Below are 27,761 nucleotides of genomic sequence, written 5' to 3' on the forward strand. Positions count from 1 at the left end.
ACACTTATCACTATACAGCACTATATTATATGTGTGTTTATTATATTATCTGTCTTACTAGACTGGAAACTCTGTGAGAGCAAGGACTTTGTTTTGTTCAAGCACCTAAGACAATGTCTGGCATTGTCAGATAGATACTGTTAGAACAGATAGATACTGTTCAATAAATGACTCAAGAAAATAAGGCTGATTGATAAACAGTGGTGGGTTCCAAGGACCAGTTCTAAAATAGCAGGTAATATTTACTTTCCAAAAGGAAGTTCAAGGGGAAAAAAAGAGAAAAAAAAAAGCCATCTAAACTAAGCATCAGTTGTAATATGTTTATGAAATATGTATATTGTGGGATTCCAAAATAGTAATTAAAAAACATTTCTTCTTTATACACATACTTATCAAGTAAATATTGATTTACTATCTAGAAAGTAAAAACTAATCATTACATTATATTTACATTTAATAATTAATTTTGAGTATTTAAGTAGACAAGAAGAAAAATTATACTTGAAAGACAAAAATTCTATAGCACAAAATATTAAAGAACTCCCTTTGTATTTTTCCCATGGTATATTTTGATTCTTCCCTTCACACATTTTACTCACAACAGGAAGAAACGCAACTGACCTTCTTCATCTAATTGCCAAGTGCTACTGCACTGGGTTGTAAAAATGGCCTAAATTAGCCTCAGAGGGCAGTGGTATCTGGTTGCATGTACATACCTACTCATGAATGTATTTAGTCTTGCTCCAGGTAATAAAATGGCAACACATTGATATCCTATAGTATGCAAGCAAAGGGTTTTGGGATCACCATAAAATGTGCAACAAAGTTCAATGGTACTTTCCAGTCCAGATAGATCCACTCTTTGGAAAAGCCCAGCTTTCCTCTCCATCTCTAACATTCATATGTTAGTTCTGACTTGGGAATTACTTTTAAAGAGAAGGAAAGAGAAGGGAAAGGTGAAAATAAGGATTTAGGCCGCAGTCCCTTGGCAAAAGTATCCAGAGTAACTACCTTTTTCAAATGACCATACTTGTAGCCTACAAATTGACATTCCATTGATCATGGTTAAAGGTAAGATGATAGTTTCATTTCAACATGTTACTTTTACTTTTGTCTTTTCCCCCCCATTACTCTTAAATCAGGAAGGGAAAAAAAAAATGTTCCAACAGCACTCTAATGGCTTTCAAATTGTGTTACCCCGGATTATGCAAGGATTTTCTATTAGAATTGCTTGAAAAAAATAATGGAAACAGACTGTTTATATATATTTCCAACAGGACAAGGGACCTCTGAAATAAGACAAATTAGCACATATATCTGGACCAGGTATTGTTAACCAATGACTCCAGGATGGGAAGAGGTAGGTAAAAAAGTTGAAGTCAGACAATTGATACAAAAGAAGATCAGAAGCTCATAGTTATATATAATTTGACAATGAGATTGAGTTTAAATAATTACTGGTCCCTTTGCTCTCAAGTTGAATATTATTACTTAGTGAGTTTCATCTGGATAAACACATTTTGCTGGTATTGTAGGTAAGAGGATGAGGAGTGATTTTTCCACAGCTCTGTTCCCTCAACAGAGAGGATCCTGCTTACCTGCTTCTGAGAACTGGTTGAATATCATGTGAGTACTTAAGGAGTAAACTAAAGGGTCCACTTCAATAACTCAGACACCAACAAAGAAAAAGTTACCCTTGTTTAAGTGAAAATTCAAGATCACTAGCATAGTCTGTTTCAGGGCACATATGAACTATACAAGCCTCATGCTTCTGACCCTTGTCTTCAAGTCCCTAAACTGGAATAAAACCAATAAATGCCTGAGGAGCCACTTCACACCCCAAACACGTGCAAACTTTGTTCAACAGAACACTTTACTGCCAAAACGGAGCTGGCAGAAGTTTGGAGCTAAGGCCCACAGGCTGCATGATTTGCTGGCGCAAGAGAGCTTAAAAATCTTAACATAATACTGCTGAGTTTGAGTTCTACCAATTTGCTTAAGACTCCTTCCCCAAGTTTGACTTAAGAAAAATGGAAGCTGCCATCAAGAAAGACTTTACTAACACTTCATCATCTACTCAGAAATGATTTAATTCCCCACTCCTGATGGTCATACCTCTATATTCCTTGGTGGTTGTATTTATATTGTAAATCTAAAGCAGTCTATTTTGAAATGCATGTAAATTCAGTTTTGCTTGGTTGCTTGGATATAGAAGTACAGGAAGAATGACTGTAAATATACAAGATTAATTACAACAAAGTTCTGCTTAGAAAACACTTGCTCCAAATAACCCCCATATATCCCAATTCATTACCCTTGAAAAATGGGGGAGAAATTAAGATATAGAATATCTGTAAATTTTTATCACTTTACATTTGTTTTAGTTCATCTTCTCACATCTCTGAGTTTGAGTAATGGTGTTTTATTTTTTACATGAAAAATGTAGGAAACCAGGAAAGGAGCCAAGATGAGTTCTTCTCTTCCACAAGGGTCAACAATAAGGTCCTATTTGGAATCTTCATAAGTTTGATGCAGTTTAATGAGGAAAACTGCACCTGAACTTAAAAATTGTAGTGAATACTTGCAACTATACAACTAACAACTTTAAATTTGTAAACACTTGAAAAACATGCAGTACTGAGAAACTATGGTTTGCTTGGGAAGGTTATCTTGTGCTTTTTCAATAAGAGATCTTTAAAGATGCTACTTGCTCCTCATATAGCTAAAAAATAAAGATAAATTAAAAAGCTTTAAAAAAACCCTTTCTAATCTTTTCCCTCAGTAGCTCCATGTATTTTATTCATTCCTCTGAAAGCCTGTTCTTCCTCCTTTAGAACCTCCTAAGTATTCTAATTCTCAGCTATGATTTCATATTTTCACCAGCTTCTAATCTCCACAATATAGTTGGAAGCATTTAGGACAAAACACTCTTTAGGATATCAAGTTGCAGAAGACTGTAGTTTTAAAGATATTTATATAGTAGTGCTGCCACCTAAAGATGAGGCGAATAAAGAAGCAATTCAAAGGAAATGACCCATCATTCTTAAGGCTGTCTCAAAATTTTCTCATTTCTAACTAGGGATTAATAAACATTTTGCTGTTTTGTTAATATGGAAGTTTGTTTCACAGTAAATTATTGCTGAGCTGTAATTTTCTATGGCAGAAATTTTCAAATTCAAACTTTTTAGAGTAATCTGTGATTTGGGGTCTCCAGGAAACTCCCCAAATTTGTTTCTCTCAGACATTAGGCACTGCCTACAATACACAAGTGTGGGGTTGGGGGAGGGGGGAATCAAAAGATACCCGGAAGTAAACTATTGAGGAATCTCTGGTTTAGTGGATAAAGCAGGTAATAATAGACCTATGGTGTTTCCCTCTATCGGTGACAGACTGCTTGCAACTCTCAACAACTGACATATTTTTGTAACTCAATTTTCTCGTCTATAAAATGGGGTTAATTTCACCTCTCTCCTACTTGCCTCTAAGGCTTAGCTAGGTAAGCTTCTTGGAAAAGGTCCTATAATAAGTGAGTTGAAAAGTCTACTATTAAAAATAAAACATAAAAAAAAAGAAGTCTACTATTGCCTAATAAAAGAGTATCTCACAGTGTATTGCAAAGTTACCTCAAAATAAAATATACTCAGTTAAATAAGTTAAAACATTGACTAAGTTTCCTTAAATCACAGATTGACTTCTCTGAGAGCTATTTAAATAATGATAAAGATGTTAAGGCTGTTTTTTGCTTATTTTGCAGCCGATATTTTTAACTGATCCATCTTCTATGTATGCAGTGTTGCAGGATGGAGATGTGACAGCATACAAAATGAGGGAAAAAGTTAACGTGTACCAAAAATCTTGTCAAACCTGGTCAAAGATTTCAAGAAAACTCTTAAAGGACATTTTATAGTTCTGCATTTCGCCCTAGCATAGCAATTTATGAAAATTAACTCGTCCCTTTTACTCTCTCCCTCTCGGCCCAAGGACGCATAAATAATATTTATCAGGGTTTTGTCCTTAGTCACAGTCCCTCAAAGGGGCCCAGTTTCACCTACACTGCGTGGGAGGCTGGGCAGCAACCCCACGCTTCCTGTCAAGGATTCCTGGGGCTACAGCCTGAACGTGGTCTAGCCCGTTTCTTCTTTATGCTAATTCTGCCCTTCTAGCCCCTCTCGGCGGGCGTCTGAAGGCCAAGGTGAGACCCTCCCGGGAGATGAAAGGCCTATCGCCTCCTAAGAGATGTGGGCGGAACGGGGGCGCGGGGCAGGGTGACAGGGTGGTAGCGACACTGACAACGACGCTGAGGGCCCTAAGTTGGAGCTGACGCAGGCCCTACAGGGTTCCCTCCCCGCCTGAGCCTGGCTTCCGCCCTCAGAGCCCAACAAGGGAGAAGTCCTCCCGGGGGCGCTACCGGCGGTGGGTGGAGGAAGGGCGGGCAAAGAGGCCGCAGGCAGCCCCCTCCTCAGACGCGCCTCAAGGCCTGGGCCGTGGGCTGTTGACGCGCCAACGGCGGGGAGGGCGCGCGCACGCGCGAGATGGGGGGCGGAGGGAGCGCGCTCGGCGGCCGCCGCCGCGGCAACTGAAACGGAGGAACGCGAGGGCGGAGGGCGCGAGCCACGGGAGGAGTGTGGGGGGGAGATGGTGGGTAGCGGGGAGCGCGCGCTGACGTCGCCCGGAGTCACGCACGGAGCGCCGGGTTACGCGCCGACGTCTGGCTGCCACGACTTGCCGTCTGCGGCGGCGGCGGCAGCGAGCGGATCCCGCAGGGGAAGGAGGAGGAGGGAGAGCCAAGGGGGCTGTGAGTGAGCGGGAGAAGCAGGGTGTGAGCAGGACTTGCCAGCGGGAGGGAGAACGAGTGAGAGCCGAGCCAGCCATCCGAGCCGCCTCCTCCTCCTCCCCTCGGCGTCCCGCCCCCGCCTGCTAGCCCGCCCTTCTCCCTCCTCAGCCGGCAGAGCCCGAGTGAGGCGCAGCTTGGCTCGCGCCGCTGTCCAGGACAGGTGTGCGCGCGCGCGCCCTCCTCCCCTCCCCCTTTCCTCGCGCCCGCCTAGCGCCTGCCTCGCGCGCGCCCTCCCTCCCTCCAGCCCGCGCCCTCCCTCACCTGCGGCAGGACAGCGCCCGCCCGCCCGCCCGGGTAAGCCCCTCGCGACCTTCTCTGCTGCCACTGCCACAGCTTGAGGTGCCGCCCACCTTGTCCCCTCTAATTGCCCTCTTATGCCCCAGGAATAATTACTGTAGCATTGTAGACATCCCCGCATCCTTCCTCCGGGGACCCTGGTAGTGCAGCAACGCGCCCCCCTCCCTCCGGAGCGCACGAACGAACGAACTCCTTCCCACCTCCAAAAAAGAAGAAAATCACACGCCCCTGAAAAAAAAAAAGCAATCGTACCTCCTCAGGCGCTGGAGACCACCAGTGGTGCCGTTTGCTTAGCAATGCTTGAGCCCCATTCCCCCTGACCACCTTTGCCTGGGGCCTGGGACAGTTCGCCAAACCTGGCCGACACTCCCTGCACAGCAACCCTGGCAGGAGGGGAGAGGAAGGAGGCTTCTAGGCTCCACTACCAACCCCTCCTTTCCTCTGTTCAGCCCCCGCCCCACCCCCGCAATGCATACACCCTCCCAGTATGCGTTGTAAAAATAAAAAAGAATACACTGGTGCTGACAGCGCAGGCGAAGCCAGGCCCAAAGATGGGTGGCCCGAACAAGGCATTTTTGCTGCCCCACAGAGCTAGGTCAGCTCCATAGTCTCCTCTGCCTTTGTCCGAGGGCAAAACGGACGGATGTGAAGTTAGAGGGTCTTCCCTTTGAGCGACGGTAGGCCCCGGCAGCGGCTATGTCTATAGGGGAAGGGACCCCAACAAATATATCTGTCTTGAGCCTGAACTTGGATAGAGAAAGGCCCAAGAGTCCGGCTGGGAAAACTTTCTTTGGTTCGTTGCTGTCTACCCCTGAATAAATGCTACTTTAATTTACGTTGTCTCTGCGGGACCCTCTTGAGGCTTCTAATTCGTTCTTATCTGGGCCCCTTTACGTTTCTGTCGGGCCAGGCGCTTTTGGACAGCTTTTTGCAGCGGTGTCTCTGCTGGTGTCCCGTGTCCTTGGAAGGAAGCCCCAGTGCTTTATAATAGGCTGAATTTGGTTTGACATCTTTTGGTAGATTGTCAGAGGAGAAAAGGAATTTTTTGATTACTTCAAGACCCTCACTGTTCCCCGCCCAAACTGACGTTTTCGAATTGCGGCTTTGAAAATTGGAGTGTTGACTAGAGTGTGGAGAGAGTTGCTGATTTCATTCCTTTGGGTACTAGTAAAACCATTTAAGAATCAGCCGAAAGAGAGAGAGCTGTTGACATTTGCATCGGTTCTGTTTGGACCTTTTGGGTACATAAAATGTCGGGTTCTCTGAATCTTTTATCGAATTTAGAATGTGTGCTGCATTTATTTAATTCTTCTGCAAATGCTTAAAATAACATTTGGGGAAATGTGAGGATTCTATCACATGGATTGTTCTCTTCAGATTTTAAATGTTTAATTCATATCTTTAACCCTAAACATTGAAATAACATTGGAGAGGCATAATTTTAAAGATTAGATGAGCTGTAGAAAGGGAATAGACTTTTAAAAAATGGTCGGTGAAATACTATTAGTCGTTGTTGTTAAATGTTAAGATTTACTTGAGAGTTTCCCTTAATTTTCCTGGTAGCTAGCCATGAGAAGAAATGGGTAATTCCTCCACTTTGAACAGTTACAGTACAACATTCCAGTTAGTTTTAATGATTTGGGTATTGAAGATAATTGTCTGGTTTAAGACAGGCATTTAACCTAAGTAGCACTTGAAAACACAAGTTCTAATGTTTTTGCTTCTCTTTTATTTGGGAAATCTGTGATTCTGTGAAATATTAATGAGCGTATTGTTTCTGTTGGGAACTCCGTAATCAAAAGGGTTTATTACCCAGAGGTAGATCCCCTCTCTCCAAGTTTATTTTGTAAATGTGTGTGTTAATTTTTACTTTTAGAATTAGATTATTTCAGACTCACCCGTATTTCAGGCTGAGGAAAATGAGGTTTTTTCCTTCTTGTTCAGACTAGTATCTGTTTCTCTTGTGAACAGTTTTTTGTTGGTAAGAGTTTGTTAAAGATGTAGAGATAGAGGGATTAAAAATAAAGCAATCTCTGTTTTCCTTGAAATGTGTGTGTAGTGTTAATAAGAGAGCACACTAAATCTAGAGACGTTTATTAGGTTTTAAAAATATAAGCAAACTTTGAGGAGGAAGGAAATGTTTTTTGATAGTTCTTTCATTAACACAGATATTTTGTGCATATTAATATATTTCGTTTTCCCTTTGTCTTTCCTACATTGTATTGAAATTATAATTTTAATTTTACAACTATTTGGTTTAAAATGACAATGCAGACATCTAGACACTAGAACTGGCTTTTCATTTACCAAGTTAGCATATTGTTTTGGTAATTAACAAATAGCTAGGTGTGTTTTTAAATCCACAACTTTGCTAATGGATTTTCAATGTTAGGATGCAAATTTAACTTTGAAGTTCTGTTTAAGGTTAAACTCTTTGTTTTAAGACTTTTCTCTCAGACTGCCTTTTAAGGGTACTATATTCTGTAGCCTACGGAAAGCCGCCTTTCACCACCCCCTCCATTCTGACCAAAAGCCCACACTACAGGCTTATCCTGAAATAAACTCTCTTGTTTGAGTAGTGAAAATGTGTTAAATATCCTATTTATCATTGTATTATTTTGGGAAAGGCATTATTAACCTTGTTTGCTTTTAGATACATTTATAAAGTAGGCAAGAAGCTAATAGATAAAGACAAAATTTTATACATATATAATAAAAAGCATGAAATAAGTAAGAACATATTTATGTGGAGAGATCCAGGTCTCAGTTGTTTACTGATTTGAGCTTAAAATTCCCAGTTTATGCGTGCAAATGATATTTAACTTGTGTTTTGTCTAGAAACTTCATCAATTGCCTCTGCGCTGAGGAACTAAGAACTCAGTTCCTGGTGACAGTCACTTTTTCAGAAAATCAGGGCATTCCCAAACTCAAACCAATTCAAAGCCCCTAGACATAAACGTTTGGGACAGAGGGCAAGAAATTTAGACTCCGAAGTTGGTTCAAGAAGGCGGGCAGTTTCGAGCCCTACTTTTTTGTCCTGGGGGAAGCGATCATTAGCATGGAAGAGTGACAGGGACCGGCAGGCGCGTGCCCCCTTATCGCAGCCCCACTGGCCTCGCTGCTTTGAGTTCTCCTGAGGGGTCAAGGGCTTGGTTCAGCGCGAAGTAAACCCTTGAGGAAGAATAGCGGCTCTTCTAGAGCGGTCTTAACCAGGTCTTAGTAGTCTCAGCTTACAGGTGGAAGCGTAATGCCCCGCCCAGTTCTGTGCGGAGACCCTGCCACTCTGCCTTTGAGACCCTGTTTGGGGCCGGGGTCTATCCAGGGTCCTGATCGCTACCGTGCAAACCTAGAGGAGCCGCCGCTTCTTACACATGTATTTCTGTGTGGCGGGAAGTGCACCAACAGTTCCTACATCTCCTTCCCGACAGACTTGGGGACAGGGGAGGGAGTGCAGAAAAATCAGCACTGAAAGGGTAGTACGCGGTGCTAGAGGATGATCCTAAACTAAGGGGAAGTTCTTTATGGGGCCCAAAATCTGGATTTCTATCTCTCACAGTGGGCCTCCTCTTCAGGGAGCCATTTCAGGGACAGCTGGACAGGTGGGTGGTTCTGAGGCTGGTTCACAGGACTATCCCAGTTTTCTTCTTGGGAGCCAGGGTGCTCTGCCCTGTTTCTTCCTCTTTAGCGGGAGGTAGCGAACGTCAGCCCAGAGCTGAAGTAGCTAATGCTGGGTTGAATGGGGCCCTTGCTAAGAGAAAAAGGTAGCTGTGAATACTTAGCAGGCAGGTTTGCCCAGGAGATGAAGGGATATATTCGGGGGCTTTAAGGTCTCAAGCACTGACAAAGCTTACGCCCTGGGCTGGTCTGGGTTTCTTTATCATTAGTTCTCTCTTTACCCCTCTCTTTTCCAGGAAGCTTGGGCAGCCAGGTACTCAGATGTCTTGGGAGCTAAGAGTGAGGGAGGCAAGTCTCCTTACTTTTGGGGCAGGGGTTGGGGAGTGTTAAATGGGAATGGAGCCTACAGATGAGATAGGTATATGCTTCTCAGGGTGGAGGCAACAATCCATGCTTGAGAAAGCCAGGAATAGGGCTGTGAGGTCTGTATCCCCTAAGCCCCTTGCGTAAGGTGATGGGGAGCATGTAGGGGCATAGGCAGGAGGTGCCCTGGAGACAGGCCTTAGCTTTCCCACAGCTGCTAGGACTTCAGACTGCAGTGAGGGAGTATGAGCATTTGCTGTCTATCTGGAAGAAGGAAAATAGGCCCTAGTTTATGCCTCAGATCTAGGAAGAGAGAAATCTATTATTTCTGAGCCCCTTCCTGAGACCAGAGAAGACCCTCTTTAGCTGTCACTGGTTTAGCTGTCATTGGTAATGGTCGGTAACCTAGCTGTCTGCCTAAAAACCAGCGATCATTTAATGTTTTACTTTTTGAGAGATGGGGGCTCTCCTTGACACTTAGGAGTTTCTGGGAGGAGGAGTAAAAGGGGCGAGCGAACCTGCGTTAATGAATCCCGTAAGGAACTGCGTTTCCCAGGAAATTCCTGACATTTTTAGCTCGTGAATTTCCTAAAGCCTGCTTGGTTTTCTCTTCCATCTGGGTCCTTGAGAGGAAGAGTGGGCTAGGGGCTGAAGGCTCGGCAGGGCCTGGTTTATCCGCAGAGCTGGCCGGCAACCCAGGCTGGGCTCAGCCCTGAACAGGGTGCCCCCCTTCCCCAAATCTCAGAAGGAGGAGGGGGAGGCAGGCGGGCAGTCGTTGTCCCACAGGGGGCTGGTTGAAGGTTTTGGGGTGAGTGTGGGGTTTCTTTTTGATTGTTGCTTGGGGAGAAGGGCAGAGCCAACGGGAAAAGGCACTGCGGGCACCCCGGCCCTGGTGCGGCTGCCGTCCTCTGCTCGGCTCCCCCCTGCCGGTGAGTGCGCCCGCCCGCCCGCCCGACTGTGCGGGGCTGCGGTTGGGGGGAGGGGGGAGCGGGATCATCTGAGGCCAGAGCCGCTGCCGTGCGCGGGGAGGGGGAGCGGCGGGAGCGAGGGGAGGGAAGGGCTAGGTGTCTGGTGCTCCGCGCCACTGCTGCCGGCGCCCCGTCCTCATCCCTGGCAGCCCCTTCTGCAGCTAAGGTTTACCGCCGCACCACCTCTCCTCTTTCTCGCCCGCCTCTGCGGCCAGGGCTCTGCGGTAGGAGACAGTCCAGTCAAGTGACGGGTGGGCCTGTCTGGGTTTGGATCTGGGTCTGGATGGGGCCCGCTGGGGAGGGGGTGGCCGTGACTCGGTGTCCCCTCTCTGCAGCGGGCTCAACTGCGCTGCGCGGGCCCCTCCCCCCACATCTTCTTTGGGGTCACTGGAAAGCAGAGCTCAGGCCCACTCCCTGTGCTTAGTTAGTATGGCAGTCCCCTTCTCACGCCAGTCCCCCAACTCCCCGGGCCGAGGCCACTCAGGGTCTGGCCAACAGCGACAGCCACAGTGGTGGCGGCAGTGGCGGCAGCAGCTGCGACGCGGCGCGTTCTGGTCCCCCCCCACCCCAACCAGGAGTGTGGGGTGAGGGCCGGTGGGTGGGCGCCGCCTGGCGGGCGGGCGGATGGGGGACTGGCAACGGGGAGGGGGTGCGGGTCACGTGCTGGCGGTCGGGTGGGCGCGTACAGTAGGGCGCCCGGCTACTGTACTGGGGAGTCAGTGCCCTGTTACCGGGTCTCGTCTGTCTCGTCTCTCCCGCAGATCTCGCGAGAGTGGCTGACTGGCTGTGGGGGTTGCGGCGGCAGCAGGCGGAGCCGGGGAGGGAAAGCAGCGGCGGCTGAGGCGACTGAGGCGGCGGCGGGCGGAGCGGCAGGCGGCGGCAGCGCGGCGGCGGAGCGCAGCATCATGGCGGACCGAGACAGCGGCAGCGAGCAGGGTGGTGCGGCGCTGGGCTCGGGCGGCTCCCTGGGGCACCCGGGCTCGGGCTCGGGCTCCGGCGGGGGCGGTGGTGGCGGCGGGGGCGGCGGCGGCGGCAGTGGCGGCGGCGGCGGCGGGGCCCCGGGGGGGCTGCAGCACGAGACGCAGGAGCTGGCCTCCAAGCGGGTGGACATCCAGAACAAGCGCTTCTACCTGGACGTGAAGCAGAACGCCAAGGGCCGCTTCCTGAAGATCGCTGAGGTGGGCGCGGGCGGCAACAAGAGCCGCCTCACTCTCTCCATGTCAGTGGCCGTGGAGTTCCGCGACTACCTGGGCGACTTCATCGAGCACTACGCGCAGCTGGGCCCCAGCCAGCCGCCCGACCTGGCCCAGGCGCAGGACGAGCCGCGCCGGGCGCTCAAGAGCGAGTTCCTGGTGCGCGAGAACCGCAAGTACTACATGGATCTCAAGGAGAACCAGCGCGGCCGCTTCCTGCGCATCCGCCAGACGGTCAACCGGGGGCCCGGCCTGGGCTCCACGCAGGGCCAGACCATTGCACTGCCCGCACAGGGGCTCATCGAGTTCCGCGACGCTCTGGCCAAGCTCATCGACGACTACGGAGTGGAGGAGGAGCCGGCCGAGCTGCCCGAGGGCACCTCCTTGACTGTGGACAACAAGCGCTTCTTCTTCGATGTGGGCTCCAACAAGTACGGCGTGTTTATGCGAGTGAGCGAGGTGAAGCCCACCTACCGCAACTCCATCACCGTGCCCTACAAGGTGTGGGCCAAGTTCGGACACACCTTCTGCAAGTACTCGGAGGAGATGAAGAAGATTCAAGAGAAGCAGAGGGAGAAGCGAGCTGCCTGTGAGCAGCTCCACCAGCAGCAGCAGCAGCAGCAGGAGGAGACCGCCGCTGCCACCCTGCTACTGCAGGGTGAGGAAGAAGGGGAAGAAGATTGATCAAACTGAATGGAACCCCCCCCCACACATGCATACACACACACACATACACACACACACACAGCCACACACACAGAAAATATACTGTAAAGAAAGAGAGAAAATAAAAAGTTAAAAAGTTAAAAAAAAAAAAAAAAAAGAACTGTTAACTCCAAGGGAGCACCACCCACAGAACCTCCACCAACTGACAGTTTCTCTTCTTGACTTGCCACCCATCGCTGGATGTTGTCCACTTTATCCACCATATAAAACAGTAAGCAGCTGCTAAAAACAAAAAACAAAAAAAAATACAAAAAGTAATAACATTATATGAACTGTGTTTCCTACTTGATTAAAAAATATAAAGAACTGAGTGTTTATTTCCCTAATTAACCAAGAACTTTTGTACACGTTTAAGCTATTATTATTAAAAGTGTTTGCAAAATGGTCAAGATTATAATATTGCTGAATTCTATAAAAGTCCTTTTCATGTTGAGCTAACATTTGACTTTAGCACAAAAAAGAGATATTTTAGAACACGTAAAATAATATTTTTAGTTTTTTCTCATTTTGTTACCAAATTTCAAACCTTACATGGAGGTTATTATAGTATATTTGACACCCTATATACCTGTGATTAGAGATGTGTATATATATGAGGGCTAGGCATGCTGTGTGTCTGAGCTTTGTCTAAATGTTATGCAGAAGTTTGTAGAGTTAAAGGTACGTAGGTTAATTCATGCAAGGTAAACAATAAGTGCTCTCTTTTATACAATATGCATTGCATCTGGACCTTAAACATTTAAAAATGGTCAGTGAAACTTCTGTGAACATGAAGAAATTATTAAAAAAGGCATTTAAATGAAATTTGCTAAGTTGTGATTTTTACGGTTGGAACCAAAGTTATTCAAGTAGTAAAAGAAAAAAGAGAAAGAAAGAAAAGGAAATCTCCCATAATATTTTTCTGCATCTGTTTGCTTTGACTGAGTAGGCGTTTTGTCATTATTGTGTATATGAGATGTACTTGTATCGTTCATAATATATTTTTTTTATTATGTGTAGAAAGATTTTAAAAACTAACGTGCAGCAATTTCCAGTGAACCTGTACTTGGACATCAGGTAGTGAGTCTATTTGTGGTCACTAGCACTGTCTCCTAAACTTATAAGAGGTCTGAAGCTATCCTTTGATTTTTGCCAGTGCTATTAACTTATGTAGACCCGTTAAAAAGCAGAGCAACACAATTATAGTTATCCTACTGAGCCATGGATTCTGAGCTTCATTTTAAAAGTGAAAGCCAAGTTGGTGTATGTAAAGGATTTCCATGTAGCTGTGGTGCTAGTTATTACTGGCTACATTATATGCTAAGTGTATTTGTGTTCCCCAAGTGTACAAGCCTTCTATCAAAAGTATGTTCTATAACTCATATATTCAAGGTGTAGGGTATGAAAATGCAAAGCTTAGGAGAGCACTTTACTAAGCTGGTGTCCTCCCAACTGAAATTGTTTGTAACGATAGTCTTTTACAGGTTTTCATTTAAAGATGTTCGTGTGCTTTTAATTGACAACTAACTTCTTGCTGCTGTATAGTAAAATATTAATATATTTTTATCATTAAACTGCTGCATGACTATCATCTTTGAGTGAAGAGAAAATGTTATAAAAAAAAGATGCCTTAAACAGTACATTTTGGTTTGGAATTCTGTAGAAAGTATTTTGGTTTAAAAAAAAATGGATCTTGTCTGACATAAAGAGTTCTGGGGATGGAATTGTTTTCTTGGCAAATCCAGCCATATAGATCTAACTGCTGTATGTAGAAGACACCACCTGTAGGAGCTGGAAGGTATCAGTGCTTCTCACATTGTAAAGCATTGGCCTAGGAAGGTGAAACAGTTGTCTTTGAAGGATTTTTTTTTTCTGCTGGTTCTTTGGGTTTTGATTTGGTATTTTTAAGCTCCCTGGTTGAGTGTGTTGTCTTTGAGATCTACTGTATGTGTTGAATAACAAGCTATTTCCATTGTACTGTGCATTTTCCCATTAAATTGTTTGCTTTTAATATTCATACAATGTTTAATATGAGGTGACCGTACAATAGTTAGGAGTTTCTTTACTTACAAAATCACTGGAAATGATTAAATTGCTTTTCCCCTTCCCCCAAGGTGCATTTTTCTTATTTCCATATAGTAAAGTTGAGCTTTTACAGTGCATAATGTGACATTTGGAATGCTTATCAACTGCATGTAAACATTAATAACCTGCACTTTTTTGTCTTAAGGTTTGTTGAGCTGTTTTGTTCACTGTACTTTAACTGTGATATGGAAAAGACTGCATTCTCTGTGCTGTTACTAGTTAGGAAAGAGAATTGCTTTGATTTTGTCTCTTGTTTACTATAGCTTCTTAAAGTTAAGCCTTGTACTACAGGTTGTTGGAGTACTCCTAGATCAGTGTTTCATAGTAGCCAGCAATAAGTAGTGCAAGTCAACAAAAAACACAGCAAACTTAGGCAAAGTGTCCTTTCTTTGAGATGCGAGTTCTTTCATGAGGTTTTCTTTAGGGTCCGAGTTACCTAAAGTGAAGCCTTTCTTAGCTATAGACTTCAGATTCTGCTTGGAATCCTACCGGATCAAGAAGCACATGTACTGTGCAATTGTCTTTACACTATAACAGTTAAACACAATCTTACTCAGATTTTGAAACCAGTGTCTGAATTATGGTCAGTGGTTTTAAAAAGAAATCCACATGCAGATCTTTTAAGACTTCTTAAGACGTGATCATAGAAAAGACAAATGACTGTAAAGATGCTCTTTTTTTGCATCTCACTTTACCTCCCCAAGTCCCCCCCCCCCAACCTTTCCTTCTCCCCTCACCTGTTTCATCCTTTTCCCACCCTTCCCCCCAGGTGCTCGGTACTTTACCAAGGTTCTATATCTCAGTGTTTTATGTTGGAGTTTTTCCTTGTTTTTATTTTACTAGTTGGTAAACCCTGTTTGTGCTGAAACAAAAAAGGAAATGGTATATTTGACCATATGTTTTATTCATAGAAGACAGTATGATCAAATGTGCCAAAAACAAGTAAACAAAACTTAATTCATGACAAGTATGCCTTATTTTTAATGATCTGCTTTGTCTTACAATTAAGGTCCAAGAGCTTGGTTAAACTATATTATTTGCCTAAGTATAAAAGAACACTTGAAATGCATTGCGTTCTTTAAAATGAGAGACATTGTCAAGTAATTTAATCCAGAGATCAGCCACCAGATTTGAAATGCCCATGTAAGTGTGTGTGCTTAGTGTTGTTTGTTTTTTGGGGTTTTTTTGTTTTTTCTTTTAAGTCACCAAATCTTTTTTTAAGCTACTTTTTATTTGTGCCTCCTATTTATCATGCTGATGTTGGAAACAGCAGTCATCCAGCCACAGAGGGAGCTAAAGTTAACTAACCAGAACTGTAGAAATCATTATACATGCCTTTGACAACAAAGGAAGTTCATAAGAAAAGCCATGTTGGCTTTTCCTCCACTAGATACAGATTGGAGGTAGATGAATATTTGCCAAATGGAAAAAAAGACAATGTGAGTCAGGAAAGACAAACTTTTCCAGCTTCTCAAAAGCCATGGAGAGTAGAAACCAAAACCAACAGGGAAATAAAAAACCTTGAAAGTCTCACTTTCTAGTTGTCCCATTCAGGGGTTGAAATTTGACTCAAAGTGAAAAATGTATCAATGTGTTTTTTAGGTCTTCACATCTAGAGATGGATAACTATTCCAGTTTGATTTTTCAGGTAATGGAGAAAGCTGCTAGTAATTTTAACCCCTGCCTAAAGAAGATAATTTCATTTGGGAGCAAATACTTGTTGCCTTGAAAAATAGCACTGTAATAGCCTATGATAATTAGTTATAGAATAACCTTTATCCCTTTTAAACTATGCAAATTATTAAATAAGTGTAAATTAGGACTCAAAGATAGTTGATTATATTGCAATCAGATGGCATTCACAAACTTAACTGGAGCATATACAAATAAAATCTATTAGTCTAAGAGTTTTGTATGCTAACAGAAAAATATAATTTAGCTACCTATTCTAAAAATGGTGAATATTATTAATATTGTACAATAGGACTGGGAAGACTGCCTCCTTTTTTGAAGAGAGAGATTAAGGATTTTTATAATTGTTTTTCATCAAATTTTAATATTTTTGTCAAATTTTTAGGTATTTAATTTGTAAAACAGTTTGCTTTGTACTGGCATACAGAAAATAGGGTATTGATTTTAAACTTTTTGAAGCCAAGTGATCAAGTACATTTGTAATAAAAGTCAATGGATCTATATCAGTTGTACTCACTGTTTTCATTTCTTACACTTATTAATATAGGAATGCTGTGCTTTTTCTGCAGGAAAACAACTAAATTTGGGTGGAAGGGAGGGGAAAAGATAAGTCTGTTGATAATGAGAATCTGGGTGGGTACCATGGCCCAAGTACTTTATATAATCTTTAAGTCAGTTAAGATTTGGTATATTGAAAAAGATGTATAGGTCACTTTTTTCTACTTTTTTCCTTATGAAATGATGTTTGTGGGGGTTGTCTCATTCATTTTTTCTGTGCTTTAACATTTTGCATTTGGCAATGTTGAAACTTTCTAAACTAACACATTTTTCTTTTATGATATTTTGGACTATCTGCCAGCCATGGTTGACCCCACCATGGGCATGATTATTTTTATCTCCCACACATGGTTCACCCTCTCTTCAATATTCCCATTCATTTTTTTCATGTCACACATACACACATTTCCATATGATTTCAGAACGGGGATTTCTGAAATTGTTGTTCTGGTGGCTTTCATAGCTCCACGATTTGTTTTGTTATACATGTGAACATACTTTTAAGATTTTTTTCCCCCATAAAAAATGAGATACCAAATCTGATGACTTTTTTCATTTTCAGTATCAGAATGAGATCCAGCTTTCTATGTAAAAGGATGCTAAAACGAGAATCTTTAGCAACTTAGGTTTGGAAAAATTGGTGATAACTCTGAGTATAACATTTATAGTTGATGATCCCTAAATCTGAATATCTTAATGATATATATATATACACACTTCCCCATGAGAGTGGAATGAATAGGAAAGAGAATTTATTAGAATTCCTTAAGTGAATAAATTCACTAAAGTTATTTGTGCAAAGTTGTCTGTTGAAGTTTATCCACTTTTAAATCATATAATATTTCTGTTTATTTTCATTGAAAACCAAATTTAGGCCATTCATAGTGAAATTATGTAAAGCTTAAGCGTTCACTTCTATTAAAATTACTGTTTTCACTCAGCAACATTAATTACTATGAAGAATTTGCAATAAATTTTTAAGAAAAGCTGATTTTAACATTTGAAGAGTTATTTGATCCTAAAACAAAACCTGAATTTAAGGCCTAGGCCATTTGATAGACTCTTTTTGAGCAGAAATTTCATTATTATGGGCTAAATGAAGATCATCTAAACTAGCATTAGCATGAGTCAGGTAGAATTTCATAATGCAAGACAACCAGGTGAAAAGTGAAATACATGATTGGTTTCAAGCCAACAGTTTGTCATCTTTCAGCTGCTAAACTGACTACCAAGTTTTGATGTTGAATGGTCCTAGGCAACGTATGCCTTTAGCAAAGTTGAGTATGGCAGACGTCACTTGTAAGAAACATTTTTCTTGAAAAGAATTTCATAGCTATTCATTCATATATGCCTTTAGGAAAGTTGAGTATGGCAAACGTCACTTGTTAGAAACATTTTTCTTGAAAAGAATTTCATAGCTATTCATTTATTTTTATTTTGTCCCCATATTGTGTTTGGCATTTCCTTCCTCCCTACCTTCCTCGTTCCCTCCCTCCCTCCCTTCCTTCCTCCCTTTCTTTTTTTTTTTTCCTGATGTGCTTTGCTTTTGTGGAAAATTGTCTTGTTTGATAGGTAGAAACATGGTGGTGAGCCTCTGTGTAAAATAAGGTTACTTCTTATGGACCAGAAATATTTTACTCATTTTGGAATTATAAGATTTTTGCATTTTCATGAATACATACTTTGTTTTGGTGATTGTTAGTAATTTGCTTATTAATTAAATTTTTGTAGTATTTCCTGGAAAAAATTTAAGCTAAAGAGTCTAATCTTCTTGATTTAGGATGCACTTTAATAAGTCTAGAAGCCTCCAAGTTCAAGGACCAAACCTTTATATTCTAGAATTTTGAGAAACGTGGAAATACTCTTGTTAGCATGTGTTTTGCTCTAAACTGGATTAACGCAGAAGGATCCTAGGAGGACTTAAGATGTTCTTATTATGAAGTGGCAGTCAAATTTATGGGACAGGTGACTTACGTATTCACATTGACCAGCTCAGTGATGGCCATCCACTGATGAATTAATAGACATATGTTGGGGAATGGGTCAAACTCCCTTTGAGCTAGAGTGGGTGGGCAGTTTCCAGTACAGGTAGTTGTTGGTGACATTTGACCTACCTCCCTACCATAAACACTGGAATTTTCTTTTTCCCATCCTCCTTTTCCCTTGTTTTTGTCTCCTTTATCCTTCTCCTTGCCATAGGCCTACCAGTGGCACTCCAGTTTACCTCCTTAGGAAGGAAGTAAAGAAATTGCCGACTCCTGCCTTAGAAAAGAACATAGCTAACTGATCCCAGAAAGATTTCTGTATTATGAGGTGATTGGGCAGTTTTTTCTGACTGCTGTTTTCCCCATAGTCTTAGGTTCGCAGTTTGAAGAGCATCGAAATTGTTAAGAAATTTGTGAATTTAAGAAAGTAAGAAGTATGTGTATTTTGGGTAAGTTCCTGGAAGCTGAGACTTACTGGTTTGGAAATTGGAGAGCAGAAAGGGGAGAGCTGTTTAATGTGTTTATGAATGGAGTGTGAGAGGTATACAAGGGAATGGTTTCAAGGTAAAGTGGGAGAAATTTTTACTGGAGGTAGGAAAAGACACTGAGATGGAGTCTTAAATGAGAGTTTGTTTGCTAAGGACAATGAAGTTGATATTCACTAAGGAAGTTTCAGTAAAATCAGAAAATGGGTCCCTTGTCGGTTATGGGAAAGCTATTGGTCTGTAACTAGATGTTATAGTGACGATGCAATATACAAATCTGTTTTCAGGTGTAGGATGTTTGCTTTTCTGGACAAATTAAATAGCACAGTTGTGGAATGGCAACTTTTCTGGTCAAGGCAAGTTGCTGCTGGAGACTTATTTTGAGGGGAAGAAATAAAGTTTCAAACTTTTTCACCGTTACCATTTTTAAACTATCAGAAATATGTATCTTACATTCTCCTGGGCTCATGTTACAATGTAGTTTACCTTTGCTTTTCAAAATTTTCTTTAGATCAAATTATTTGATTTTATAGTCCACAAAGATCCATATTATGCCTTGCATTTATAGAACCTTGAGCCTTTGTTCCACATGAATTTCTAGAAGAGGACAATAAACCGGGTAAAAACACTCAATTGCAATTTTAGGTATCCTTTCTATTTCTTTTATATTTACAATCCTAGCAACCATTTAACATTGTAGACCTTATGAGATCCTCAATAATACTATATTTCTGAAATTAGAACAACATACACCCCTCCCACCCCCGAACTCAAGTTTCTGTTTGTTCTCCCACTTTCTATGTTACTTTAAAATTGTAGAATTCTCAAGAGTTCGTTGGTGGCAAATGTTAATAATATAGTTTAGAACATCTTGGAAGTTCTTACGTCCTTTGTAGGGTGAAGTGATTCTGTTTAGATTTCTGTTCCCAGTATCCCAGGAGCATTTTAAATTATTTAAGATAAAGAGTTGCTATCATACTTGTTTTTAAAGTTATATAATTCAAGTATATTTGGATTAACTCTGTTTTCTAGTTTAATATGGACTTATTCTCAGTGATTTTGACAGATTACTTTCAAGTTTCATTTTACCCAAATCTGTATACGTTAGTGATAAAACCTCTTTAAAGATAACTAAAAAAAAGAGGTTCTGATTTTGTATTTGGAATGTAGTGAGGTTTTTTTACAAATGTCAAATACATTAATAATAGAAGAATTATTTTCATTTTAACTTATTTTGTAGAGTTGGCACTTAGTATGGTTTTCACATAGTATTGTGTGTCAGATTTTAAATTATTGTAGTTACATACTATAACTTAAGTCAGTGTAGAGCCTTCTTAAATAACCCCTCCCTTAGGAATTGTTTAAAAAGAAGTGAATTCCCAAACCTGTGTCAAGAACCAGTGATTTAAATGACTGTGAGACGAGTCTTTGAAAGGCTTCCTTGAGTCTAGTCAATGGAGATAAATGATAGCCCATTTCCATGCTGCATACAGTTGTTAGGGTTTATAAAGTTGTCAATATGTAAAAGTGTAAAAGCAGGAAAGACTGTAAAGTTGCCTATAAAATTTCTAGTTTTCATTATTTGCACTATTTATCTTTGCACTTGATTTTTTGAAAGTTAAGACTAGTCACTTTCACTTTTGTTTCTAGTCTTTTCTAATTTCTTACAGAATTATGTTTTCAATATCCCTCCCAAAGCAAAACTTATATGCAATTAAATATTCTTTATAAGTCCAAGAAAATATTTCTTAGTGTTAGCTATGTAGAACAAAAATTTGTTTTGATAAAATTTTTAATATGGGCCTTTATTTGCCAATAAAATCCTTTGTAACTGTGAGCTTTATTAGACTATTTGAATAGACAAAGTGAAAGCTTAGGATAGAAAAAAAATAATATATGTGTGTATATATATATATATATACATATATATACACATATATATATACACACACATGAAGTGGTGTCTTTAAGATCCAGTTTCCAGCCTGAAATGGCCTGATTTTGGAGCGTTGATTTGTTTTCACTGAAGTCAATGAGATTTGAGTCTAGCTGGGTATTGGCTTTAAAAGCTGGAAGTGAAGTGGGTGGCAAGTGGCAGCTCCCTCTTTCATGTAGTTTTCCATAATACTCATGGAGTTTCCTCATGGTCTATGTGATATAACTGGTATCGAAATAATTATATTAAATGAATATTCCTTTTTGGAATTCAAGGTTGACTCACTTTTTGAGGAGGGGAGGGTGACGGGGGTAAGAGACTTTATTTTAACTAGAGGCATTATTATAACCTCAAGATGTGCTCTAGAAAGAATAGGAGAACAAAAAGTGTACCTGTGAACATATTTTTTGTCTTAGTGAGATTGCGCGACACAGTTAGTGTTCGGAATTGCAAAAAAAAAAAAAAAAAAATTGACGGTTTTGTCAATAGAACAGAAATGTTTTGGCTAAAATTATATTTTGTAAGTTATTTAATTACTTCATTTTATATTCCCTTTCCCATAGCCTTTTAGGCACTTCATACTTAAAACCAACAAGTGAGAGGCCTCTCTTCAGATCTGGTTTATTTTTGGAATGCCTGAGTGTGTTTCTGGATGGGTGGGGTGGGGGGGGGGGCGGGCGGTGCGGCGGGGCTGGTGTTTTAATTCTTGACATGCTCGTCTCAGCATGTTTTGCTATTCATTCTGGATCTTAAGTTTGCAAATTCTGCTGAAAATTCAGTGATGTATTTGAAATGAGAAACTTCTCTGTGACATAGTGTGAATGTTTGTGGCTGGACTCTATTGTGGAAACTTGTGGCTTTGTTTTTAATTGAGGTAGAAAGTTAAACTTCCGTTGTTCAGATTTTAGGTTTATCTAGTGGAATTGTGCCCGGTAGTTATCTAAATATGGACCAATTTTGGGAAATGAAGGTTGACAAATGTGTATTTGACTCTAGATAATCCTTTATTCAAAATCATAAAGGCTTACATCATTAGAGTTGTCTTAGGTTTTATGTTGTCTTGGGTTAAATGTGGATGATGATCAGCATTGTATCTATGAACTTCCTTTGGGAAAAGAGAAAAATTCAGTCTCCAAACCTTTTCTTGGAGACTAAATTTACCATATATGGATAATGAAAAAATTTTAGAAAGTGGCTTTGATTATTTTTAAATGGAATTTAATCAGCTTAATTATTTTTCCTAGTTTGAAGCACTTATTTCCCAAATGTGAATAAAGGGAAAAGATCAACAATTTGGCCCCCCCCTTTTTTGAGGCCATTTTTAGTTTTCTGCCCCCATTTCCCAATCCTGTTATAAAATGAATTACGGGTATCCCTCTAAGTCCCTCTAACCCCTTTTGGGGGTCACAGATACCTTTGATAATATGACGAAAATGATGGACCCTCTCCCCAGAAAGAAAATACAACATATACAGATAATTTTGCATACAACCTCAGGGGCATCACACATCTTCTGAAACCCAAGTTAAGGATCTCTAAGTAAACTCTGTAGAGAAAATTTTAATGCAATTAATTGATAAAATTAAGAACTAAGTATTGGCATAAAACATTTCAGATTGGAATTATCGTTAGATGGTGGCCCCTACTAGCAAAATGTGACATTCCAACCAGCTTTGTTAGACATTATAACATCCAGATAGAAGGAAAAAAGCAAAGTTCTGAGAGCTATTTTTAAGGAGTCAGGGCATCTCTAGACATGGGAGCCACTCCTGGTTCAAGGCAGGGGTCAGGGTGCCTGACAGCTTCTAGCAGGGTAGAGTTTGATAAACCACAATGCTCAGGATGCCAAGGGGTTAGCCATTATCTTAACCCCTTTCTCACCAAAAGATTTTAGTTTTGTGTATTGGGAAACAAGACGTCACTAGGGAAGAAAAAGATTTGCCTTACAACTTTGCTGGAACACATCAGTTTGGTGACGTATGGGACACCGGTATCATTTTTGAGAAGGTGCATAAAACCAAAGTAAATTATTCTGTATGTAGAACATTCTTTACTAGTAACATTTGTTTGGATGTATTAGCTTTGACAATTTTTACCAGTAAATATTGGTTTTATTTAAAACTGGTAATCCAGTTTATAAATAGGATAGTTGATATATCTGTCCTTTCCCCCATGTAAAGAATAGTTTAAAGGTTTATGCTTACTTTTTATTTTTCTCTCTTGATGCCATGGAGTGGGGTGGGGGCGGGGGAGATCTTTGAGTCAACAACCGACAAAATATCTTCTTCAAATTTAAAAATTGAGAAAGCAGCACCTTATTTAAGTCTAACTGTATACCATTTTAGTGCATGTATTAGTTTTAATAATGATTTTTTGGTGCATGCCTTTGGGCTTATTCAAAAGTGTACAATAGGAAAGTATACGTATTTCCTTTCTTAGAAAGGAGATGTTTTTCTACTTTGCAACATGTGATTACAAAAATCTTCCTCTGTGGGAAGATTAACCATGTATTGAACTACTGAAAAGTATATATTTTTAGATATACAGAAAGCATCTACATGGAGCAGCATTCAGACCTATATAGAAGTCATAGCATTCTATGTAGGACCAAAAAGGAAATAACATTAAACACTTAAACAGACTTTGTTGGGTAGAAATACCTTTAGATCTTGCATTGACTTCCAAAAAGAAAATGCCACAGAAGTTTGCTGAAAACTTTTGTTGTTTGAATTTTCTCTGTCAGTGTATTTAGCCCAAATAGAACAGCTTTGGGTTAACACATACGTAAGAATCAAAAAAACAAAGCTAACTAAATAAATCAGTCTGGTTTGCCAATCCAGCTTGACTGAAATAAGTAAACTAATCACTTGCAACATAAAAAACTGTTCAACTCCTCTAAGGTTTTGACAAAATAACCTTGGCTGATGTGGGAAGACTCCCACTTTGATTTCTGACCTGACAGTGAAGATGCATGCTTGACATGATTTCATACCTGACAGTGTCTGTTTAAGGAGCTGTGGTACAGTCTGCTAATGCAATCCCAGATACCTGTTGATTACCTGTGAGATCTAGAGTCCAAAGTAGCCAGCAGCTGTATCCCTGAGTGCTCTGTGCCCATCAGATCTCTTAAAGTAAGCAGGGTTGGGACAGGTCACAGCTCTGATGAGTGACCTCAGGTGCTGTGGACAGCCCCAGATTTAAGACTTGTATCTGCTTTCTTGGGAGTCATCACTGAACTAATGTCCCACATGGTGTTACTTACTGTAGATGCTCTCTCTTGGAGGAGGCCCAGAGCACACATCCTAATTGCTTGTGGTACTCAGAGAGGGGGTGCTAACTCTGATGCCCTGGCCAAATTCCAGTTTAGGGATGTGGGTCTTCTTGCTATTCTAATTGGAAACATGCATCGCTTCCCATTTTCCCTGTTGATCTCAGTGCAAAGTGCACTAGTATATTTCTTTGCCCCGACCCCAAGTCTCTAAGATGCTGGTGTGTATTATATGGGCCAAGTTCATGCCTTATCCTAATGCTGGAAAGTTGAGGAATGAGTGAGCTTGGTGTCACAGTGCCCTGTAGTTGGAGGGTAAACTCTTGTGGTGTTTTAGGGAGGAAGTTGGCCCTCTTCTTAGCATAAGTTGGGGAATGTGCACTAGCCGGAGGCTTCCAGCCATGAGGTGTGAACTGAAACCTATTTTCCCCCTTTTCTTATAGCATGTTGAGAACATCTGTTGGGTTTTTAGCAGTCAGGGAAGGCCGGAGTTCTGCAGCTTTAATCTGGGTAACTGAGGCTAGTTTGAGCAAGTCTTTGGTTAATTAACTAGGTTCTCAGATGCCACAGACTCCGTGAAAAGTCACCATTATTTTCAATGGTTGTGATAGAATTTCCCCCAGTAGCCATTATTTTAAGATTATATTGCAGAGTTGCTTTATTTGAGCTTTTCGTGTATACACAATCCCAAACTGGAAGAAATAATTAAAAAAAGGAATCCTGCTGTGAAAGGTATATATTACTCTAGATTTTTCTTACTGTAAATATTGTAAGATTGTAATACTGTCGATATTTTATTAACCAACAAATGTTAATCTATGTGAATTCAGACTTATTTTAAATGTGCTTCTTATTTACTGTGTGTGGTCCCTGTTGCTGACAGTATTAAGTTATATTCTGATGTAAGATTAACTTTATTAAAGAATGTAAACATTGTTTCCTTATGGGAAAACAAATAAAGTATAAAGAAGACAATTCTTTTCATTAAAATATACTGTGTATTTACACTTGCTAGACCCAGCACCACTTATAAATTTAGTACACTGTTCAAAATTTTAGTTAACACAGCTGACATGGTTGTGCTCTGTTTGAAAGTCTAAGAGTAGGTATTGTTGGAATATAAACAGTCTGTATTTGTCTGCTGTGAATCATAATCTTGAAATTTCTAATCGAGTTTGTAAAATTTTTATAGTAAAACATTTTAACGACAATTTAAAAATTTATCTTCTCTAAAGAATGGTCAAAACAATATCCTTTCAGATATAGAATTGTTCTTTAATATCTTTCCAAAATGACTTTGGTTAAATGGACCAGATGTATGTTAGTTAAAATTTAGGACAAAGTTGTAATATTCTTTGAGTTTACAAGTTAATCCTTATTGGAGATGTGCCAATTATACAGTAGAATATCATTAATTTGCACTGTTTGGGGACCCCATTAAGAATGCTGAATTTTTCCAACTAAGAAGTAAGCAAATGCAATTTAAAAAGTAAATTTGAGCATTCTGTATTAAATATGTGCAGTTATTATCACATGAAGAAGCTCAGTGTGTCGGGCTGTAATATAACCATACTTGCTGTCATGTTCTCCCATCTCAGTGCTGGGAACTCACCATGTGGAAACCAAGCAAATGTGTTGTGCATCAGCCGGCTTGAGTTTGTTCAATATCAAAGCTGAAACTAGCGAGGTCTGCTGTACTGCTTATTGAAGTATTGTGATTCTTTTAGGCATTGATTCTTACAAAATATATACTGTAACAGTATACTTTGTACAGATTTAAATTTTATTTGAAAAAATGAAATAAAGTAGGCAAAAAAATAAAGATGTTTATTTTTCATGTGACTATATAAACAGATCAGTCTTTTGTTTCAGTGCCTTTGGTGGGGGTGGTTATGGTTGCTCTTGGAATGTTTTGGGGGAGGCGGGGGGGCATAGAAACCATTTTAAGGATTCAGCAGCAGGTATACTTGCCTAATCATTAATTTGCTGTAAGGATTAAGTGGTCTGTCTCACACTGGAAAATTGTTTTCTATTTTATTTTAAAACAAATTTATTTAATTTTAGAGATTTTATGTGAATGGCTTCCCTATCTTGCTTCTTGAGTCAGTTTTTAAAATTCTCTGGTGGTGTGACGGTTAACCGAGCCATCACAATTGAAGAGAAAGAGAAACTTTTCCCATAGATCATGTCCCTTTTCCATAGAAGGCTTTTTGTTTTCTGTCGTTTTAAATTTGAAGTTGGTTTGGGTTACAAAAGAGTCATGACAAAAGATGAAGAGAATCCTCTGCAGAAAATAGCAGTTGTGCTTGAAAATAAGATCCTTTCAAAACTGCTTTTCTAGTGAGTGGAGTGGTAGACAGTGAATGAAGTTACCAATAAAAATGTGGCACAGGAGTGATCCTTCAGAATAGTTTTAACGGGACCTTCTCAGAGAAGATTAGATTATCTGACCAAAAAGAACCATCCCAGTTTTGGCCTCTGACTCAAAAAGCAGCAGTGGCTTCAGGTGTATGGTATTTTTCTCAACCTTTAGAAATGGACTTGGAAGTTTTATTTGTGCTTTCTCCTCATTTTATCTTTTCTGATGCTTTCACTTACTTTTAGGCTGGACATGAGAAGGCTTGGAAGAAGCAGTTGCAGGAACAAGGTTCCTGCAAAAGTCACACTATTGAAAAGCTTTTCATTGTTATTTAAATGTGTATGACAGTAGTTATACTCTAAAAACTGATGCATGGCCATAGAGATATCTCAAGTTCACAGTAGCACAGTTTCAGGCTTCCCTGGGTAAATTCCAAGAAAGTTTTGTTGTTGTCATTGTTGTTGTTTTGGTTTTTTCCTGCTAAAATGGCCCTCCTTTGTAGAGAACAGCAGACTAGCTGTTGGACTACAGCTAGCCACAGCTAGCTAGCTTTGGACCAGCTTCCACATCTGACAATCACCAACTCCAGTAAAAATAATACAGACATTTTGCTGCATGAAAACTTAAAGCTGAGGGTTTTGGGTAGGTAGGGCAGGTACTAAGAAACTCTAATTTTCCCTAAGTTCGGCAGTGCCTCTGATTTGGGTGGCACACAGAGAACAGGTGTGTACTTCCTGAAGATTCCCCTCTTTCCTCCGGGTGGAATCAGACAAACTCCTGGGTCCCTGTCCCGGAGGAGGGCTCTCTAGTACAGGACGTTGTGGTAGAAACTCTAGCCACGATTTATAGTAAGTATAAGCGAGTGAAAAGCCAGAAGCCAGGCCTCTTCCTAACTGTCCTGTGGCCTTAATCTTTAAAAGATTCTAAATGGGACTATGATTAAATATGCCCTGTGGTTATTTTGGAGGGCTGGAGGTGAGTTCTATTGCAGGGCTACAGGGGGAACATCCCAGACTTGGGATGGGTCTGAACTATATAGGGCCAGGCTTACAGGCCCATGGGAGCCTCTCAAGAAAGGGGCCCAGCATGGTCAACAGAACTATTAGTCATTTTTATTCAGCACTTTCTTTTCTAAAGTGATATAATTGGCAATTGCTTCCCACCCCCCACCTCCAATGGATGTTAACTTTTATTTAGCCATGTGGTATGTCATTTACTTGGGCTCTTTTGCATGGTTTTTAGAACTCTCTTTGTTCCTAGTGCCAGTAACAATTTCTAAGTGGATCGGACTTTTTGACTTGGGGTACTGGGTTGTGGAAGAGGTTCTGCTCATTCAGGATCAGAGGAAAGAGATCCCTTTTTCCGTGTTTGGCTGCCTGGTAACCTCAGGGCCAGCACAGTCACTACTGCTTTCACTT

The 27,761-nt window shown here is 41.0% G+C and overlaps 2 protein-coding genes across 5 annotated transcripts; both read left to right on the forward strand.

Annotated features, from left to right (window-relative positions):
* The first annotated feature begins 4,099 nt into the window (after positions 1–4,099).
* PURA (purine rich element binding protein A) lies at positions 4,100–13,564 on the forward strand. 4 transcript variants are annotated; one of them, XM_061189674.1, is made up of 2 exons: positions 4,100–4,192; positions 10,839–13,564. In XM_061189674.1, exon 2 carries the CDS (start codon positions 10,983–10,985, stop codon positions 11,952–11,954), a length of 972 nt encoding a protein of 323 aa, XP_061045657.1. In that variant the 5' UTR covers positions 4,100–4,192; positions 10,839–10,982; the 3' UTR covers positions 11,955–13,564. The 4 variants fall into 4 exon arrangements, with proteins under 4 accessions (XP_061045657.1, XP_061045656.1, XP_061045660.1 ...); XM_061189673.1 differs by lacking the exon at positions 4,100–4,192 and adding an exon at positions 4,714–5,128; XM_061189677.1 differs by lacking the exon at positions 4,100–4,192 and adding an exon at positions 4,714–4,994.
* Positions 13,565–25,376: 11,812 nt separating this feature from the next.
* On the forward strand, positions 25,377–25,790 carry IGIP (IgA inducing protein). The gene has a single exon (XM_061188247.1). The coding sequence runs from the start codon at positions 25,500–25,502 to the stop codon at positions 25,659–25,661; it is 162 nt and encodes a 53-aa protein (XP_061044230.1). The 5' UTR covers positions 25,377–25,499; the 3' UTR covers positions 25,662–25,790.
* The last annotated feature ends 1,971 nt before the right edge of the window (positions 25,791–27,761 follow it).

This window comes from Eubalaena glacialis, chromosome 4 (assembly GCF_028564815.1).
Source record: "Eubalaena glacialis isolate mEubGla1 chromosome 4, mEubGla1.1.hap2.+ XY, whole genome shotgun sequence".
NCBI lineage: Eukaryota > Metazoa > Chordata > Mammalia > Artiodactyla > Balaenidae > Eubalaena > Eubalaena glacialis.

Bases quoted from the DNA above. Each gene is read 5' to 3' on its own strand.
- PURA (XM_061189674.1), top strand. From the start codon at position 10,983: ATGGCGGACCGAGACAGCGGCAGCGAGCAGGGTGGTGCGGCGCTGGGC.
- IGIP (XM_061188247.1), top strand. From the start codon at position 25,500: ATGTGCAGTTATTATCACATGAAGAAGCTCAGTGTGTCGGGCTGTAAT.